At 37.7% G+C, this 17582-nt stretch overlaps 1 protein-coding gene across 11 annotated transcripts in view; it reads left to right on the plus strand.

Annotated features, from left to right (window-relative positions):
- MAST2 (microtubule associated serine/threonine kinase 2) overlaps window positions 1-17582 on the plus strand; it is a 198933-nt gene that overhangs the window by 158659 nt on the left and 22692 nt on the right. For all 11 annotated transcript variants that reach the window (XM_038183262.2, XM_038183260.2, XM_027462776.3 and 8 more), the window contains 11 exons: window positions 1334-1395; window positions 2046-2131; window positions 4066-4274; window positions 5842-5980; window positions 6423-6555; window positions 7999-8164; window positions 9192-9293; window positions 11037-11159; window positions 12658-12767; window positions 15002-15156; window positions 16195-16499. In XM_038183262.2, the coding sequence (XP_038039190.2) occupies window positions 1334-1395; window positions 2046-2131; window positions 4066-4274; window positions 5842-5980; window positions 6423-6555; window positions 7999-8164; window positions 9192-9293; window positions 11037-11159; window positions 12658-12767; window positions 15002-15156; window positions 16195-16499 (1590 nt within the window). The remainder of the gene's footprint in view (window positions 1-1333; window positions 1396-2045; window positions 2132-4065; window positions 4275-5841; window positions 5981-6422; window positions 6556-7998; window positions 8165-9191; window positions 9294-11036; window positions 11160-12657; window positions 12768-15001; window positions 15157-16194; window positions 16500-17582) is intronic.

The following is a 17582-nucleotide window of genomic DNA, read 5'->3' on the forward strand; positions in this document are numbered from 1 at the left end:
ACAGTTTATGATAATTAACACAAGTTTATACTCAGAGAAAATCTAGTTTGTGATGAAGAGGATTTATTTTACACTTCATGGTTTTTAGGAATGTTGAATATTGCACTTAAACATTTGATACATTTTTAAGGGGTCATAAACATTTGCTTTCTACCTGTTAGAAAGTTTGATAAGGTCTATGTAATTACATTGCTTTTTAGACACTCTATGAGTAATGTTTCGAAGAAAGTAGCAGCTTTTCTGCTAGGTCCCAGAATTATATATAGTAAAATGAATATGCTATAAGTGTACAGAGCCCCAGAAGATCCTGACTTTGGAATTTGTGAGTTAATATTTTTGTCTGGCACTTTGCTAGCTTACTCTCTTCCCCTATGACAAGTTTTACAAGCATGCATGGCTTGCTCAGCAACAATAGAAAGTGTGACAGAGATTGGAGATTGCTGCAGAATATTTCAGTGATTGAACTGTACTTTTTGTTTTCCCTAGAGAGCATAATTTTACCATAAATTAGTAGTCTGGATAGGACTAGTTTAGCTTCTACGGTGTTTACTCGAATGACAGTGACAGGTTGACTTCAAGTGAAGAGCTCTTCGGGAAAATTTCTACCAAAGATTGCTAAATGCAATTTAATAGCATTTGTTGAAATCTGACATTAAAGGGAAATTTTCCTTTGATCCCTGTCATGGGAGAGAACCTTTCCATCACTAATTCCCCTTACTAAAGTCAAATTTTCTTTAGAAATGTGTGGAGATGTCAAGGTGCCTTATTTCCTTTCTGTAAGGAGGGCACCCAGAAATGTCAATGATGTCTGTTCAGAGACTAGTAGTTAATGTAGGATTTGGTTCTGCAAAGTTTATAGCATCTCCTAAGACAGCTGAGTAGCCTAAACTAACTGAATTTCTCACAGTTTGCTGCTGCTCAGCATTTTGCAGAATCGTACACATTTCATGGGGAGAGGTTGTTTGAAATGCAATTCTTTTTCTTTTCTGGAGTAGAGGTGCCACCATCTTTATGCATGGAGTAGGTTTTAACATTAACTAGCTGGCAGTTTCCTTAAACTTACATTTGTTGTTTTTATGTATTGTAGAAACCATCTAGAATAAGTGATGCTGAGATTAGGACAATTAATTATATTCATCTTTATATAAAATACTGCTTACAATTTACAAGATGTTAAAGGTTAGCACTGTATAATTGGGGTGACTTTTTACAGGGGGGAACTATGTCCTTCGTAATCTACAAGCACCTCTTAAAATCCTGTTTGTCTTGTACAAACAAAGAGAATAGTGTTTGATTGAGATCATTAGGAGTAATCTCTCCCCTTTCTTTTCAGAAATGGCCCAGCTGAATAGCTATGACAGCCCAGACACTCCTGAGACAGATGATTCAGTCGAGGTAAAGCAGTAATACACTCATACTGTCTAGCACATTTTTTTTTCCTCTGGAAAGAAGTAGTCTACAATAAAGAATTAATTATAACGCAGTGGAATTTTAATTTAAAAAAAAAAAAGCACTGACATTCAAAAGCACTAAAGTATGCACTCATAACAATGTGCAAATCTCTCCTGTGGAGGTGAAATGCATAAAAGATGCAAACAGACGTTTATCATCAAATTTTGTTGGTGTTTCTTTGGAGTTGCAAACAAAAATTGTTTGGAGAAACTCTTCATATTTGCATATGTAAAACATGATGGGAATTGAAAAGAAATGAATTTAGTTACAACTGTTGGAAAAATGTAGCTATATAACTCAGTAGGTTTCAAAGATCCCTAGTTTTTTAGTTTATTGGTATTTTAAATATGTAATGTTATGGAAAGGTCTGAATCTTATAGTTCCAATGATTTTCTGTGCTAATACTTGCAGAGGAAATCTGCAAGGCTGCTAGGGATACTGATGATTATCCTGAAACTGAGGACTCCAGAACTTTAGAAATCGTTTGTGTTTGGGTAAATGCTGCTTAAAGAAGAAAAGGACAAAAGAGTTGAAGTATAGAACGAAGTTGCTTCTGTTCTCAATTTCCTTTTTTTGGGATCTTCTTTCCCCAGAGCCGTGGAGCTTCTGTCCAGTCAAAGAAAACTCCATCTGAAGAAGAATTTGAAACTATTAAACTGATCAGTAATGGTGCTTATGGGTAAGGCTTTTTAGGCTTTGCTTTAAAAGAAAATACTATTATCATTCTACCCAGTAAAGGGTTATTACAAAGTTTAGACAAATGACTCTTTTCTTTTGGGTCCAAAGTATAAAGAATTTTGCCTAGGTCTTTGTTGCATACTTGTCTTCTTCATTCTTGTGACAGATGCCAGTTCTTTTATGTTCTCAGGATTTCTTAGGCAGCACCCCTTGTACCTGGAAATATTTCCTGACTGTGAAGGTCTTAATGTTGTGCTGAACTGGCACCCAGCTTCCAGATTATTGGTTGCTTGTAAAAATAAATTGCCCCATGTTAAAGCTTTCAGAATATTGTATTCCTAATCCCTTTGTGGCACAAATTTGCTGAAGCCCTTCCAAGATGTGGCCTCAAATCTGTTTTTGCAGTAATTATTTCTGCAGCCTTTTTTGTTGTACGTAGGTAAAATATAGACACTTCAGTACCTTGGCTTGAGATGACAAAAATGATTTCCCAAAACATTGTTTCTAGAAGAAATATTGTCACTTAGTTGATTGTGGAATTTCCTAAACAATAGTTTGCTTTGAGTCTGACAAAATTATTTGGTACCCCTTTCTTTATTGTATATCAAGGCACCCTACCTGTATTTCCTTTCATGCGGAGTGTTTTAAGTCCTGTGATTTCTGTTTGTATAAAGGCTACCTAACTGAGTGAGGGTAAAATTCTGTAGTTGCAAATGTTTTTGATGACTCATTCAAGCAGCAGGAATGTTGAGAAAAAAAGTTGTTTATAATTTTGCATTCTTACATGTGTTCAGATTATATATGTTACGTGGCTGTTTGTGAGCACTTGAAATACCAAGATAAATGCTAAAATTATATAGGGGCAAATGTGAGAAGTAATAAAGTAAGAGTACTATTAGATTTTATTCATTTAAGAATACAGAATGAAGCTGGTCAGTTAAAATTGTAACTGATCATCCAAACCTATCCTGAATTTTAAAGACAATTGCTGAACTCTTTGCAGTTCATAAATCATTACGAGTGATTTTGATTAGTCCATAACTATGAATAGTGATTCAGTAGGTCATAACATTAAAACCTAAGCAAGCGTGTGCTTGAGTGTTTTGTAGAAGTGAGTGCTTAGTTAACAGCAACTTGTTTTTTATTTTAAATTGCGGAAAAAGTGTAGGTGTATTTTTTTAGTCTGTGAAGACACAATGGAGCAGGTTGAAGCACTGTATTGTTAGGCAAGAAGCTTTTTATATTTTAGTCACATTTCTGCACAGCCCCCATGATTTAAAAATAACTTTGTAAAATGTGGGGAGAGATTGTAGTTCTGCTGTTACTCATTCCTGTCTTTATATTTGGGTGTATTTTACAGTCAGCTGCTTGTGAGACACAATACCATGTTAAATGCAATATACTCCAGAGAGAAGGAAGCAAGCATTGATTCAGAAAGGCAGGCAAACCGGATGAAAATTTCATTTGCAAACTGTGTTACTAATGTGCAGGAATCTAATGATCTGCAAATGATAGAAATGTAAGAGATACTGAAGGAAATCCCTCGTGACAGTGCTGCATCAAATTAACTTTATGGAGCTTGGAAAGAAATCATGCTGATTTCATATATTTTGGATGTTTTTTAGTGAAATAGTGACTGTAGTATTGAAAAATACAAGCCTTGCAAAAGAAGTTTGTGACATTTGTGCCTGAATTATCTCCTTGTTAGTCACATCAACAAAAATGCTCCTGAATTCGAAAAGGCGGAGTAGCTTTGGAAGGAAGCATGATAGGTCTCCTTCTTTTTGAGGAGTTTGGCAATGAGATGGGATTTTATAGTCACCGATATGTCTATCAGGATCCATTCAAAGGAGTTACCATCCACTGTTTGTTTTTTGCTTTTTAAATAGTTCAAACTGAAAATTGAACTTTTGCTCTTGGTATGTGGTTTTCTAGAGCGGTGTATTTGGTGCGACACAAGACCACCCGTCAACGTTTTGCCATGAAGAAGATCAACAAACAGAACCTAATTTTGAGAAACCAGATCCAGCAGGCTTTTGTCGAGAGAGATATCTTAACATTTGCTGAGAACCCCTTTGTAGTCAGCATGTTCTGCTCCTTTGAGACCAAGCGCCATCTGTGCATGGTTATGGAGTACGTGGAAGGTATGTTTGTCATCATCTACACCTGCAAAGCACGTACACGTAATGAGTCTCATTATAAAGGATGCAGCTTCTAAGTGGCTTATAAGATGTGTACATTGATCAGCACGCTGCTGTGAATGCAATAGAGAGGAAGAACATATTGTGTGCACTATTTCTTTCTTCGTGTCAAATGAGGTCAGTCAGCCCTGCAGCAGCAGGGGAGATCATGATGCCCTTTTAGGGAGGAGTATATGGACTGCTTGGGCTGAGCTGGAGAAATGTGAGTCATTCTGCCCCTAGTATGGCTTTGTATAAGGAGATACTCCTCTTGTGAATCCCTGTGACTAACACAGCATGATTGCAGTGGAGATGAGGAAACATAAAGCCACATGTAGAAAAGTTGGAGGGGTCAGAAATCATCATGAACCTTCCAGTCCTCATTGGAAAGACATCCTCCTGCTCTCCTATGGCATGGCATGGCAAGATTCATTGCACGCTTGCTTGGCATTAGAGAAAGGTAGATAAGAAACATCACGAAGCTACACAGTCTTTGTTCCTTACCAGCCTCTTAAAAATACTGTGCTGTTTTGTTGTTTGCTTTTTTTCCTTACTCACTGGATTTTATTTGATCTGATTTGACTTGTTTTGATTTATTTTATTATTTTTAATTTTTATTTTTATTTTTAATTTTTATTGCAAGTGATATATTTCCTCTGGTGAATAGAACTAATTTCTTATGCCTGGCTTGCTTGACTGAATGTTTGTGGGAAGCAAACTTATAGTTACCATATTAGTGCTCTTTCAAATAAATTAATGTAATGACAACAGATATGTTGACATTAAAAAAAAGTTAATTCCTGTTTGCAAGTAGAGATGAAGGTTGAATGACATGTGTGGGCAGTATTCCTTCAGAAACTTGAATTGAGGACCCACAAACTTATTTTTGTGGGTACCATTGTGTCCAATGATGTGGCTGCTTCTCCATGTGTGGGAAGAGCCAGGTAGTACTCTTAGTATTTGCTTACTACTTTAAGAAGCTCGTATATCAGAAGTAGTAACTGTCACAGTGGTGGAAAGTGAAGAAATTTATACAGAGGCAAAATGGTCATGAACAGTCCTTCCCTCAAGGCTTGTTTACAGTTTGGAAATGGCATCTGCACAATTGTTGAGCTAAATATTTCTTGCTTTCCTGAGCCATACAGAAATTAACAGAAATGCACTGGAGAGAAGGTTTATCCTGATGAGTTTTACTGATAATAAAGATGAGGCCAGAGGAATCTCAGTTCTACTCTTCAATCTGTTTATTTTTTCAGCTGTTCAGCACTTGGTGGTGTTTGTTGTGTTGTGCCATTTTGGAAGAGAAAAAGCATACCAAGCATACCTGCATCTCAGTTTTCCTAAGATTTTAATATTTATTTGAAGCTCAAGACAGAGTTGAGAGACAGTTTTAGAATTTGGGGTAACACGGTTGAGATACAAAGCGTTTAGGAAATTTGCTCTAATCATCTATTATTGTAGTCCTGTAGCTGTTCTCCTTTGTTACTGGAATTTGCTATTTCACTGTGCCATATTTGCAACTTTTTTCTAGGAGGTGATTGTGCTACACTTCTCAAGAACATTGGTGCCCTACCTGTTGACATGGCAAGGATGTATTTTGCTGAGACTGTTCTAGCATTGGAGTACCTACACAATTACGGGATCGTTCACCGTGACCTAAAACCTGATAAGTAAGTCTTCAGCTCTTGAGAAGCTAGAGGAAGAGAGACAGTTCTTTGGAGGCTCTCTACATGGGTAGGAGATGGTAGATGAGTTAGAGATGGTAGAGATTTTTATGGCATCTAACATACAGGAAGTTTTAGGGATTTACTACTGATTTACAGAACCAGACAGGCACTGAGAAAGAGTAGGAAGAACATTTTCAAATATTATCTTGAAGCTATTGCTGTATTGGTGAAATATGGCAGAAGGCAGCCTGGTTTCTGGCAGCCTTAGCAGCTCTGTGAGGTTCAGTTGCATGGGAGGTTCCTTCCAGGTGTTTGATGGAGCTGTAATGCTGAGAATGTGCTTATCATTATCTTGTATTCTTCCTTTATTCTTTTTTTTTTTTTTTTAATTCCTTTTGGGAAACAATTGAGTGTTGCATTATTTTGCTTCTCCTCTTCCTTCTAGTCTCCTGATAACTTCCATGGGTCACATTAAACTTACAGACTTTGGACTGTCTAAAATTGGGTTAATGAGTCTTACAACTAATCTTTATGAGGGACATATTGAGAAGGATACCAGGGAATTTCTGGACAAGCAGGTAAGCTTGGATAATTTTGTCTGTTGGTGTGGGATCCAGTGCAGGATTCTGTCTTGGGTTTGAATCAGTTTGTAGCACTCCCTGTCTACCTTGATGCTGTGCTGTGTGCTTTATAATCGGAGGAAAAGATAGGAGTCCATTCTCATACTAGCACACAAATTTCTGCTGTTTTGTTTGTTTGGTTGGTTTTTGTTTGTTTTGTTTTGTTTTCTATTTTTCAGTTTCTCATTTTAAAGTGATGCACTTGAGCTCTTAGTTCAGGATATCAAAGGTGTCATGGGCCGCAGTGCAGGCAGGAAGTTTTTTTTAGGGATGTAACACTGCTTTTTCTGGAAGGTTGTTCCACAGTCTCCCCCTTCTGGTGTTTAGAAAGTTCATGGCAAGTTCCAATATTTTTCTTATAATTTCGTATGATGGCTTAAACATTGATTTTCCTCACCATGGTATTTCCTAAAGGTTATTTTCCTCTCTAGTCTTCATTTTGCTAGGCTTGACCAGTTATGTTCTTTTAGGTAATGAGATAAATTTTCCTTTGATGAATTAATAGGTCTTTCATGCACCTGTATCAGCTTGAGATGATTTTTCCTGGGCATAGTTGACAGGAACTATATGCTGTATTCTGGATACAGGCTTACAAGTGCCATGTATAATGGGATTATAAAATCCTTATCTCTTCTGAAAATACTTAGGATTGCAGCTGAATTTTCTTTTTTAGCTGTGCCAAGTGTTAATTTGTAATCATTCTATGGTAAACTAAGAACACACAAGGGATTGTATCTTCCTTTGCTTCTGAGTCATAACATTTTTTGTAGCAGGAACTCTCCTTGGTCACTAGATCATGGTCTTGCATTTTGCAGCATTATATTTTTTACAGCTACTTTGTTATTGTTGTTGCTTCCAAGCCCAAGAGAACTTAATTCTTCCAACATGTCGTCCTCAGCTGTTGTCTGTGCCTGCTGTACATCTCAAGTTTAAATGCTGAAGTGTGTCATCATACTAGGTTGCTAATTCTGCTAGTGCAGAGATGTAAGAGTTTTGTCAAGATTCAGTCCCTGATAGCTGTAGTTGTGCCAGTAGAAATCCATCAGGCAGACAGACATATTCAGACAGAATCTGCATTTTTCCCATATGCCTTAGTGCACCAGAGAACGACTTAGCTGGCATGTCCACACTAGGAACATTTCACAGTATATGATATAATTTCTGTGCAGGTAATGTGTTCCCTCAACAGACTCTTGCTACATGGAAATAGTTTACAGTCTAGAGTGATTAGTGACAAAACATTAAATTTCTTTCAAAACTCTGAGGTTAAAACAAATGAAAAAAAAAAGAAAAAGAATAAGAAAAAAAAACAACCCACAACCTAACACATGCACTGAAATCAACTTTGATGTGAATTTGGCACTCTGTAGGCTGACCGCTTTCTTGTGTGTTTCTCTCCAGGTCTGTGGGACTCCAGAATACATTGCGCCAGAAGTGATCCTGCGCCAGGGTTATGGGAAGCCCGTGGATTGGTGGGCCATGGGCGTTATCCTGTATGAGTTTCTAGTTGGCTGTGTGCCTTTCTTTGGTGACACACCTGAAGAGCTGTTTGGACAAGTGATCAGTGGTATGTTTCTGTTCTGGTCCTCAAGGGATTTCAAAGTGTGCAGCGAAGTAAAACTTTAAAAGTATTGAGGATCTGTAGTTTACTCAAGATAGGCTAGATATAAGGCAATGTTTCTTTCTTTCTAAATTTTTAGATATTTAAGTAGCATTCATCTGATTCAGGCTATTGAAAGTTGTTGAGTACTATCTTGCTAGATAGTTCTGCCAGTACGCATGGCATGAGAGTTATGCAAGTCCCTGTAGGACTGGGGAAGAATATTTGAGGATTTTTTTTCTGTTCTCTTTTAACTTAAATGATGGAGAATATGAATGGAGCAGCTGCCAACTAGTCTAATTCACTCTGATTTTGGTTGTTTCTTCTGTAGGTGTAAATGTCAGCCAATTAGTAATTGCTGTAGAAATGAAGTAAAAAGGAAATTCTGAGCAAAACAAATTGATGCCATTGTACTCAGTACCTTTATGTCTTGTGGATTTTTAAAACTCCTGCTTGGAGCTGGACGAACAATTGCTTTGTGTTCTCTCAATGAATATGCTAGTGAAAACATTTCCTGTTGGGAATGCTTTCTGAAACAGTAAATTTTTAACACATTTGGCAAATATCCCTAGCAAAAAGCAGATTTCAGTGAAGAACAAAATTCGATGCATGAAATGCTTACCTGTGAGTTGTTCCAAGTATAAATAACGTGGAATGTGCGGGCGCAAGATACAGCCACAGTATTGTCAGTGTCATTGTTTATGGATTCTCATGGAAGTCCAATTTCAGACTTTATTAATAGAGTTCTTAATGCTTTTTTTTTTCCTCCGCAAGCAGTGCTTGGATTGACAGCAGCTCTAGCTGAGGCTGAATTTTATGCATTTTGGAAAATGTCAATGCTTGAATTATATTAAGTATGCAAGCTGCTGAATTTAAGGTATTTGCAATTCTGGGGAAGAACTGAGCACTGCATTTTACAGTGTAGGAATGTGAATGGTTATTCAAATTGGTTGTGAAGCAGGTAGAAAATGTCAAGTCTTTTTTTTGTCCCCAGATGAAATTGCCTGGCCAGAAGGTGATGATGCACTGCCACCAGATGCCCAGGATCTCATTTCTAAGCTTCTTCGCCAAAATCCTCTGGAAAGAATGGGAACAGGTAGGACCTTTGTGGATAGGAAACTACTAGCCAGAAGCAGTAAAAGAAGCTACCTTGCCTATGAGGCAAAGTACTAGCCAGAAGCAGTAAAAGAAGCTACTTTATTTTAAGGCACACCAATCCATGTTGAAAAATGTTGGTCTAGATCTGAGAAAATGTTTATGCTGGGTTTGATGAAGCTCTGAAAATTAGTATAGACTACACGTGGGTCAGACAGATATTGCTGTTTTGTTTGGAAAACAAAAAAGAGACACAATCAGGTATGCAACAACTTCTCAAATTTGTGCTATTCTATTTAAGGCTTGAGGGTTGTGCCTTGATTTGAGAAGTGTATAATCAGATTTCTTTTCAATTCCCTTCAACTATGGTCTTAGTCCCCTACAATGAAGTGAACTCATTGGTATAATAAAATAAATGAAAACTTTCCCATTCATAGAGACCTGTACTGTAGAATTCTCCAAACATACAACAAAGTCTTGATACAGTCTCTTTGGCAAAGTCAGATATGTATGCCATTTTTTATTGTATTACAATGTCAGATTTAGAGTTTTACAAGCCAACACTTCTTATTTCCTGATAGTAATAAATAAATAAATAAATAAATAACACAATGAAATAATCTTTAGCTGCCTTCCTGTTTTAAAGTAATTTTTCCAACAGTGTGGCTTCACAGGACTGGTTGTCTGTTTCATAGATATCATTTGTCTGATTTAAATTTGGATTTTAAATTGATAAGGATAAAAATAAAAATAATTTTTAAAAAAAGGATAAAAAGGACAAAATTAAAAAAAAAGGAAAAAAGTAAAACTAAATCTATAACAATCTCCAAAAACATGTATTTAGCAAACGGCATATGTACATATGAGGGTGATCAATGGAACATAAATTAATAATATAATCAGATTTTCACGTTTCTTTTCTGTCTCAAATCCATGTACTTGAAAGGTGTTGCTGTCATGGAAAAGAGGTAGAGTTTCTTGCCTTATCAAATGAATTGATGGACTGATTTTTTGATTCCTTATGTACCTGTAATGCTGAGACTGCTGTTCCACTTGGCGTCTCTTACTGCCACGGGCACTCAGCAAACCTTTTATCTCTTTTCCTCTGCTACGCTCTTTTTATTATTATTATAATGACAGTAACATCTTTTATGAATATTAATTTAATCTGAATAAAAAATCCCACTTGCTAGTAGACAGATAATCCTTAGTTTTTCCTTCTGGGTACCCAGGAGGTTGTTAACTCATAAGATATTAGTTAAAAGATCCTAATTCAGGAAGGTATGTAAGCCTCTACCTTGATTTAAACAAATGGATGAGTTTATTCATGAAAGTGGAGCCACTCGCGTGCTGAGTACCTTTTTTAGTTTGCTCTCTTTATTTAGCTATGAACTAAATTTAGAATTGGAATTTAGAATTTGGAAATTTTAAATTAAGATGTTAATTAGTTCTTAATCTTGCAATTTGCTGTGGAATATAATAGCAGATGCTGTCTTCTAGCCAGTTTAGTCACGTGTTGTCATTAAAGATGAAAAAGAGGTAGGAAGGAGTAAATCTTGTTCAGATTTTGTCCTATATCACCACTTTGGTAAAAGGATGAGTTGTTTTTCAAAATTCCTGGAAAAAGCATGATTTAAATGTACTTGGGTACATTCATATAAACTCTTGATATTTTTAGGGTTTGTTTTTCTTGTTAATGCAAACACTGAAATAAATACTCTGCAATAAATGATGCTTATTTCAGGTAGTGCCTTTGAAGTGAAACAGCATCGGTTCTTTAAAGATTTGGACTGGAATGGATTACTTCGGCAGAAAGCTGAATTCATCCCACAGTTGGAATCTGAGGATGACACAAGCTATTTTGACAGTAAGACTGAAGATTAGGCATAAACTGCATTGTGTTTTTTGTGTGTACTTCATTTCTGAAGTTGTCAAAGATAAGTCATTGTTAGAAATTGAATAGAACGCTTGATGGAAATTCCTTTTAAAAGTTTCTGTTGAATGCCAAATAAGGTTTCTTTGAAAGCAAATGAATTTTAAATGAAAAAAATGTGTCTGTTAAAGTCAATTGGCCTTTCACTGGTGCCTGTGGACTTGCCAGCCTCGACCCTGCAGTGAGAGATTCTGTATTTTTTATGCTGGGTTTATTACAGGTCTTCCAAAGCATTTGGTGTATCCAACTTCCTTGAGTTTCTGAGGAATGGAGGAATGTTTCCCTAGTGACTGTTTTCAGCCAGTAAATGTTTCTTTTCTAAAAAAAACAAAACCAACCCCCCCTCCCAAAAAAAAAATAAATCCCACCCCCCAAACCTTGAAGACAAACGTGAATTGCCATGGTATGAGTGCTATGCAAGATTCATGGCATTTCCAGATAAGAGAGACCCAGTACAGCAGCTCTGAGTGCATCCTGTTGGGTGTCTTGACAGTCAGTGGGTCTGTCATGTGGGGTCAACAAACTCCCCAGTTGTCCAGGCATGCTCAGCACGTTATCGGCATGACTTTAATGCAAACCCTATGTGAGGACTGGAATTCTCACATCCAGAAGTATCTCACATAGACATTGATAAGGGTTGGCGTTGCTGTTATAAACATAATGCTGAAAATTTTAGAATTTATAAAAGTATCTTTCTGGCTGATACAGTGCAGCAAGTTTGGCTCAGCGTAGCAATCAGCTTTCTGTAGCCAAATTTATTAACATCCCCTTCTGCAAAATCTAATGTGGCTGGCTTAGAATTACAGTGCTGCAAATCTCATAGCACAAAATCTCTTTGGAGGCAGTTTAGATTTTTTGCATTAAAAATAGCTTTGCATATTGGCTGCTTGCCCATTTTCTTTCACAAAACCTAATCCTTTTCTAGTTGTGGGAGGGAAAAGAGGAAATATTTTTTGGGGTAAATATTTTTATTTTTTAAAGAGGGCTTGTATCTATGTATGCAGGACAGACTTTGTACAATCATAAAGCTGTTGATTGGAAATTGGGGCAGTGAATTGTTTCCTCATTTCCTTCCATTGGCTTGGTATGCCGTAGGGAAGAAATATTCTTACTACAAAGGGTCTGCAGGATTAGACACACATAAAATTTGTGCTGAGTATCAGCATTTAGAGTATGGCTGATGATATAAGATAAGTTCAGTTGGAAGGAGGTATTCTTCACTGCTAATTGTACAGGACAGACAAAACTAGATGTATGTGTTTCAATATTAAAGAAAATACATCTTATGATGTATGAATGCTCCAAGTTCTTTGCAGGTAGACAAGTAGGAATTGGTATATAAAGGCTGTTCTGGGGTGAGCATGCACTGCTTGAGGTGTAAGAGCTATCAATGGTCAGTGCACTGGTGAAATCTGCTATGTGTTGTTTACAGCCCGCTCAGAACGGTACCAACACCTGGATTCAGAAGAGGAGGAGGACACTAATGATGATGATCATGTGGAAATTCGTCAGTTCTCCTCATGCTCACCGAGGTTCAGCAAGGTAGGAGCATGCTAGTTTTGTTGGAAGAAAAAAGTCAAGAGGAATACCATTTAAGAGGCCTTCAGTGCTTCATATGAGGTAGATTTTACTCATGCAGATGATGTGGGAATTGCATGATGTTTACTATTGACTAAGGAAAGAAAGAACTATGGACATATGTTTGCTCTGTGATAGTTTATGTCCTATTATAAGGTGGGTACAAGGTTAATAGGAGAATGGCGTTTTGTATTTCTCAGTGTTTCACTAATACACAAGTTACTGCCAAGGTCTCTCCTGCATCTGATAGCCTGATGTTTTTACTAATGACTTGGATGCTGGCATAGGGAGTGCCCAAAGATTGTTTGATCTGAGCACTGTCATTCTGAAAAGGATATTCCAGTAAGTGACAAGATGGTATTAGGATGAAAATTGATTTTGACATTTTGGAAAAATGGTCTAAACTCAAGGGGATCCCATGCAGAAAGAGCAAATGCAAAGTTCTACACCTCTGCTATTCATTGCTTTTAACAAAGGGTGACATGGCAGTTTGGAAGAGAAGGGTCATAGCACATCTGGGCACATCGTGCATCATGAGGTAAATACGCCTGATTATTGAGGCAAAAAGGAAATTATCATAGAGAGCAAGCAAAGATATGTTCTGCAAGGTAAATGAAGAAATCCCGTCCATCTGTTTTAGCAGTAGGTAGGGTTTAGCTGAAGTACTCTGTCCTGTTCTGGGCAATGTTCTTGGAAGTAAACATGGAACAGTAAAAGAGAGGAAAGCAAAAAAAATTCCAAGATGCCCTGAGGATGCTCCTTCTAGCCAGACTTTCTGGATTCAGTATGCCTTAACTCAGGCCTGTGCAGGTCTCTAATTCTGATTTAGGTGAAATAAGCTGCTATTTCAGACATTTCAAAATTGTACAACTCCACTATTAGTTTAGATTAAATGAAGTATGTTTGAGGGAGACGCAGAAAGGAAAAGAAAGGCAGAAGGGAGAAGAATTGCTCTTTTGAGGTCAGCCCTCTCTGTGAACAGTAGAGCATATTTCTCACTTCTTGCTGAGAAGGGAGTATGCATTTTATATAGGGCTGCTGAAAGATTAATTTTTTCATGACAGTTCCTCTAGGTTTCCACTACTGAAGTCAGTTTTGAAGCACCAGTTCATTCTTCTTTGTCCTCAGATGGGCTACAGTAGCTTAAGTAACAGTTCCTATGAATTTTATGGATTTGCTCCTGATTTGAATCACTGAAAGTATGTTTAAAATTGGACCTGACAATTAGTTGGGATTTTGAAAAAGTTCTCATGAGTATGTAAGGGTTTCTTTTCTTCAGTCTTTTCTCACCATGAGTATTATTCTTGTGTTAGACTGAAGCTTTTCTTTAGGGTTCAATGTTTTTGCCACAAAGAGAAAAAGTTCACTTTTAATGAATTTATTTTAAGATCTGGAAAATTATACAGCATTTGTAATGTGGGAGGCATAAAAGGCTCATTATATTTTGAAATTCTTGCCTGACAATTCAGCCATATGATTTATTAATAGTTATCTTGTTGATGCTCTGAATTTTTAATAACATTATTTTCATTAATCTCTTCTTATGTAAATTAGGTCCATAGTCAAGTGTAGTTTTAAAAGGATGGATTTTTTTGCTTAATCATTTAATTATTTAAAGACGGCTGTAAAACCAAGAAAGGCACTTTCATTAAGCTGTCAGCATTATAGTAGATTCCTTGAGGAGGGCAGGACTTTTTTGTTCTGAAATAAGCTTGGGGCAATGCTGATAGACTGATGATAATGAAATGGGGTCATGAGCATGATGCCTATCACTGAATTGAATTTGTATAGTAAGATTTCAAGATTCAGATGCCAGCCTTCAAGACTTGCGGAGTCTGCTTTAGCAATATCTCTTCTTAGATATGAGAATTGTTAAAATAATAATAATAATCATAAAATACTAATTAGTTTCCAGAAAAATCTTAGTATTTCTGTTGTGTTGGGCTGTTTTCAGAGGACAGGTGTTGGGTGCTGTTGTAGAAAAGCATATTTAATATTTCTGAAGCTTACCTATTTGCTTTTCTCCCTGGTACGCTTTGGGCATGTCACATCTGCACTGTATTATTTAGTCAAAGAGCATTGCCAAGTTCATACTTACAGGGAATATCTTCCATCCTGAGAAGAGATTGTGCCCCTTGGTCAGAAGAGGACATGTAGGTTTGTTTTCTGTGTACGGAAGGATCTTTTGCTATATGCAGGTATACAGCAGCATGGAACGTCTTTCCATCCACGAAGAGAGGAAAACTCCACCACCAACTAAACGGAGTCTGAGTGAAGAAAAAGATGACCGACTGGACAGCCTTGGTGGCTTGAAAAGCCGAGACCGTAGCTGGGTGATTGGGTCTCCTGAAATGTAAGTTCAGTAGAACTAAATCTTTTGTTTTCTCAAGGCTTATGAGAAAGGTTGATCTGTTCCAAAACGTTCCACGTCCACTTTTAGGTCAGGAATGCTTCATATGGTACTTCCACAGGTGAGACCTGACAAGTGGAAGAGATAGCTGAAAACAGATGTGTAGAAATTGTATAGTCCTTAAATGTATCCAGTTAAGTACTAATTTCTCCTAAATGTGTAGCAAATACATTAAACTAATTTAAAGGAATTTTAACCTTCAGTAAAGCTTTCCATTTGTGGAACAGCTAGTTCTGTTGGAGATGTACCAAGAACAGTTTTTTCTTCAACATCAGAGTATCCAAAGTCTGGTCTTTTTGCCATTTGTCACAAATTAGAGAAACCATTAGGACAGTCCAAAGTTTCCAAAGTTTAGAATATTCCCCCAAAATCTTTTGTTCTAATAAAAAACATCAGGAAAATATACAAATGACCAGAATTTGGATAACCACCATGTTTCCAGCATAACTGAAATAATTGTCAAACTTGTCTTCAAAAAGGACTCTCTCTCATTTTGTGCAACTCCTGTAAAGCTTTTACACTAAAATTTGGCATTGGAAAGATCATAAAATGTGGTTGTGATCTAGTCTGTATGACTCCATTCAAAAAACATTTTATAGATTATGCTTTCAACTTCATCTTGAATCAGGCCTTCCTGGCTTGAAATTTACAGCCACTTTGAAAGAAAAATTAATGCCAAAAGGAACATGGATGGTGATTTGCATTTTGTAATTGTGATTTTTATAATATTTAGTATCGTATTTATTGCACTATACTTTCCTTTGTTATATTTCTTTCTTAGAAGGGATATACTGGAAATTTTAAGCTCAGGTGAAACCCCCAAGCTTTGCTGTTTTAGGTTCTAATGATGTAGCTTGGTTTCATAACTTCACCTTAAATTGGCTTCAGATGTGCAAGTTGGGTCTGTGCACTCTTTTTGTCCTTTAACCTTCATCATTTTGCTAACTTAACTGAGGGGCTGTGTCTTGTTTTCTCTTCCAGACTGCGTAAGCGCTTGTCCATGTCTGAATCCTCGCACACAGAGAGCGACTCCAGTCCACCCTTGACAGTCCGCCGACGCTGCTCAGGGCTTCTCGACATGCCCCGTTTTGCCATCTCCACCGAGGACGAGGGAACTCTGCTTAAAAGGCCGCAGTCGGAGGGAATGCTCCTATCCACTGTGCAGTCCCGGGAGGGGCTGCCGGTGCCCATTCCAGAACAGCCCGTGGAGCAGGAGCTGCAGCTGGAAGGTGATGCTGGACCCACCACCCCCTCCACAGCTGTCAGCAGCACCTCAGCGCTGGCAGGTATGTGCTCAGCCTCATGACATCTTGCTCTGTAAGAAAGCTGTGTTAGCTTACAGATAGAAACTGCGTAAAACTGGGTTTTAGATGTCAAGTGAAGTGGATGCCTCTTGCTAAATAGCTTTTCTAGTATAGTTTTGTGGCTGTGCTTGCCTTTGAAATAGCATCAGTGGTTTAATCTCTTCAAAATTACATCTTTTATTTCAGTCCTGTCACTTCAAACTAAAGGTCCTCTCATGCTTAAAACCCATTTGATCTATGTCTACTTAAAACCATTGTGTGTATGTTTTAAGCATTAGTTCAAAGCAGGTCACTGCTGAGGTGAGGCTGAAGAATATGTGTGTTCAGCCATACTAAAAGATACCCATTTCCTATGATTTTATTTATCTGAAAGCTCTAGTTTTGAGTAGAGACTTGAAATTTACTAGGGTGTGTGGTTTGCTTCAAGAACACGCTACTTGCTATCGCAGTCAAATACACCTAAATTTAGCCAAGTTACAGTGTTAAAAAATGCAGCTTGCATAGGTGTAGTAGAGTTAGAAATCAATGTCTGACATCTCAGAAGCTGTGTCTTTCCTGGGGTCATTTTCCAACACTGGGCTGAGCGGAATTTTTCCTGCAGTGGAGCCCTGGGCTGCTGCAGTGCTGGGGAGGCTCCGGCTTGCCTGTTCTGGGTACAGAGTTGGCCAGAGCAGGGAATTGGTGGAAAGTAGTGAGGAGGAAGGATTGGGGAAGAAAGTAAATTTGAGCCAATGAAGGGAGCAGGGAAGTTGAAATGAAGGCTGGCAAAATAATGTTTGAGAAGGGAGGTACAGCCGTGGAAGAGCTAGAGCGTAGAATAAGAATAAGGATTAGTGGGGTAAGAAAGTAAGAAACCATTGACGGGGGAAACAGAGTAAGCAGGCAACGAGGTTGTGGATGGAAAGGAAAGGGGTAATGAGCAAGGAGTCAGAGTGGCAGTGACGCTGGACAAGGACGAGATGAAGGACACTGGGTAGATGGGATATTGGATTTATTGCAGTTGGAAAGAAAGGCCTTAGAGCAAATTTGCCTCCAGACTGGAGTGAAGCCCAAGATTCCCACGTC

The sequence above is a fragment of the Anas platyrhynchos genome, chromosome 8 (genome assembly GCF_047663525.1).
Source record: "Anas platyrhynchos isolate ZD024472 breed Pekin duck chromosome 8, IASCAAS_PekinDuck_T2T, whole genome shotgun sequence".
Classification (NCBI taxonomy): Eukaryota; Metazoa; Chordata; class Aves; order Anseriformes; family Anatidae; genus Anas; species Anas platyrhynchos.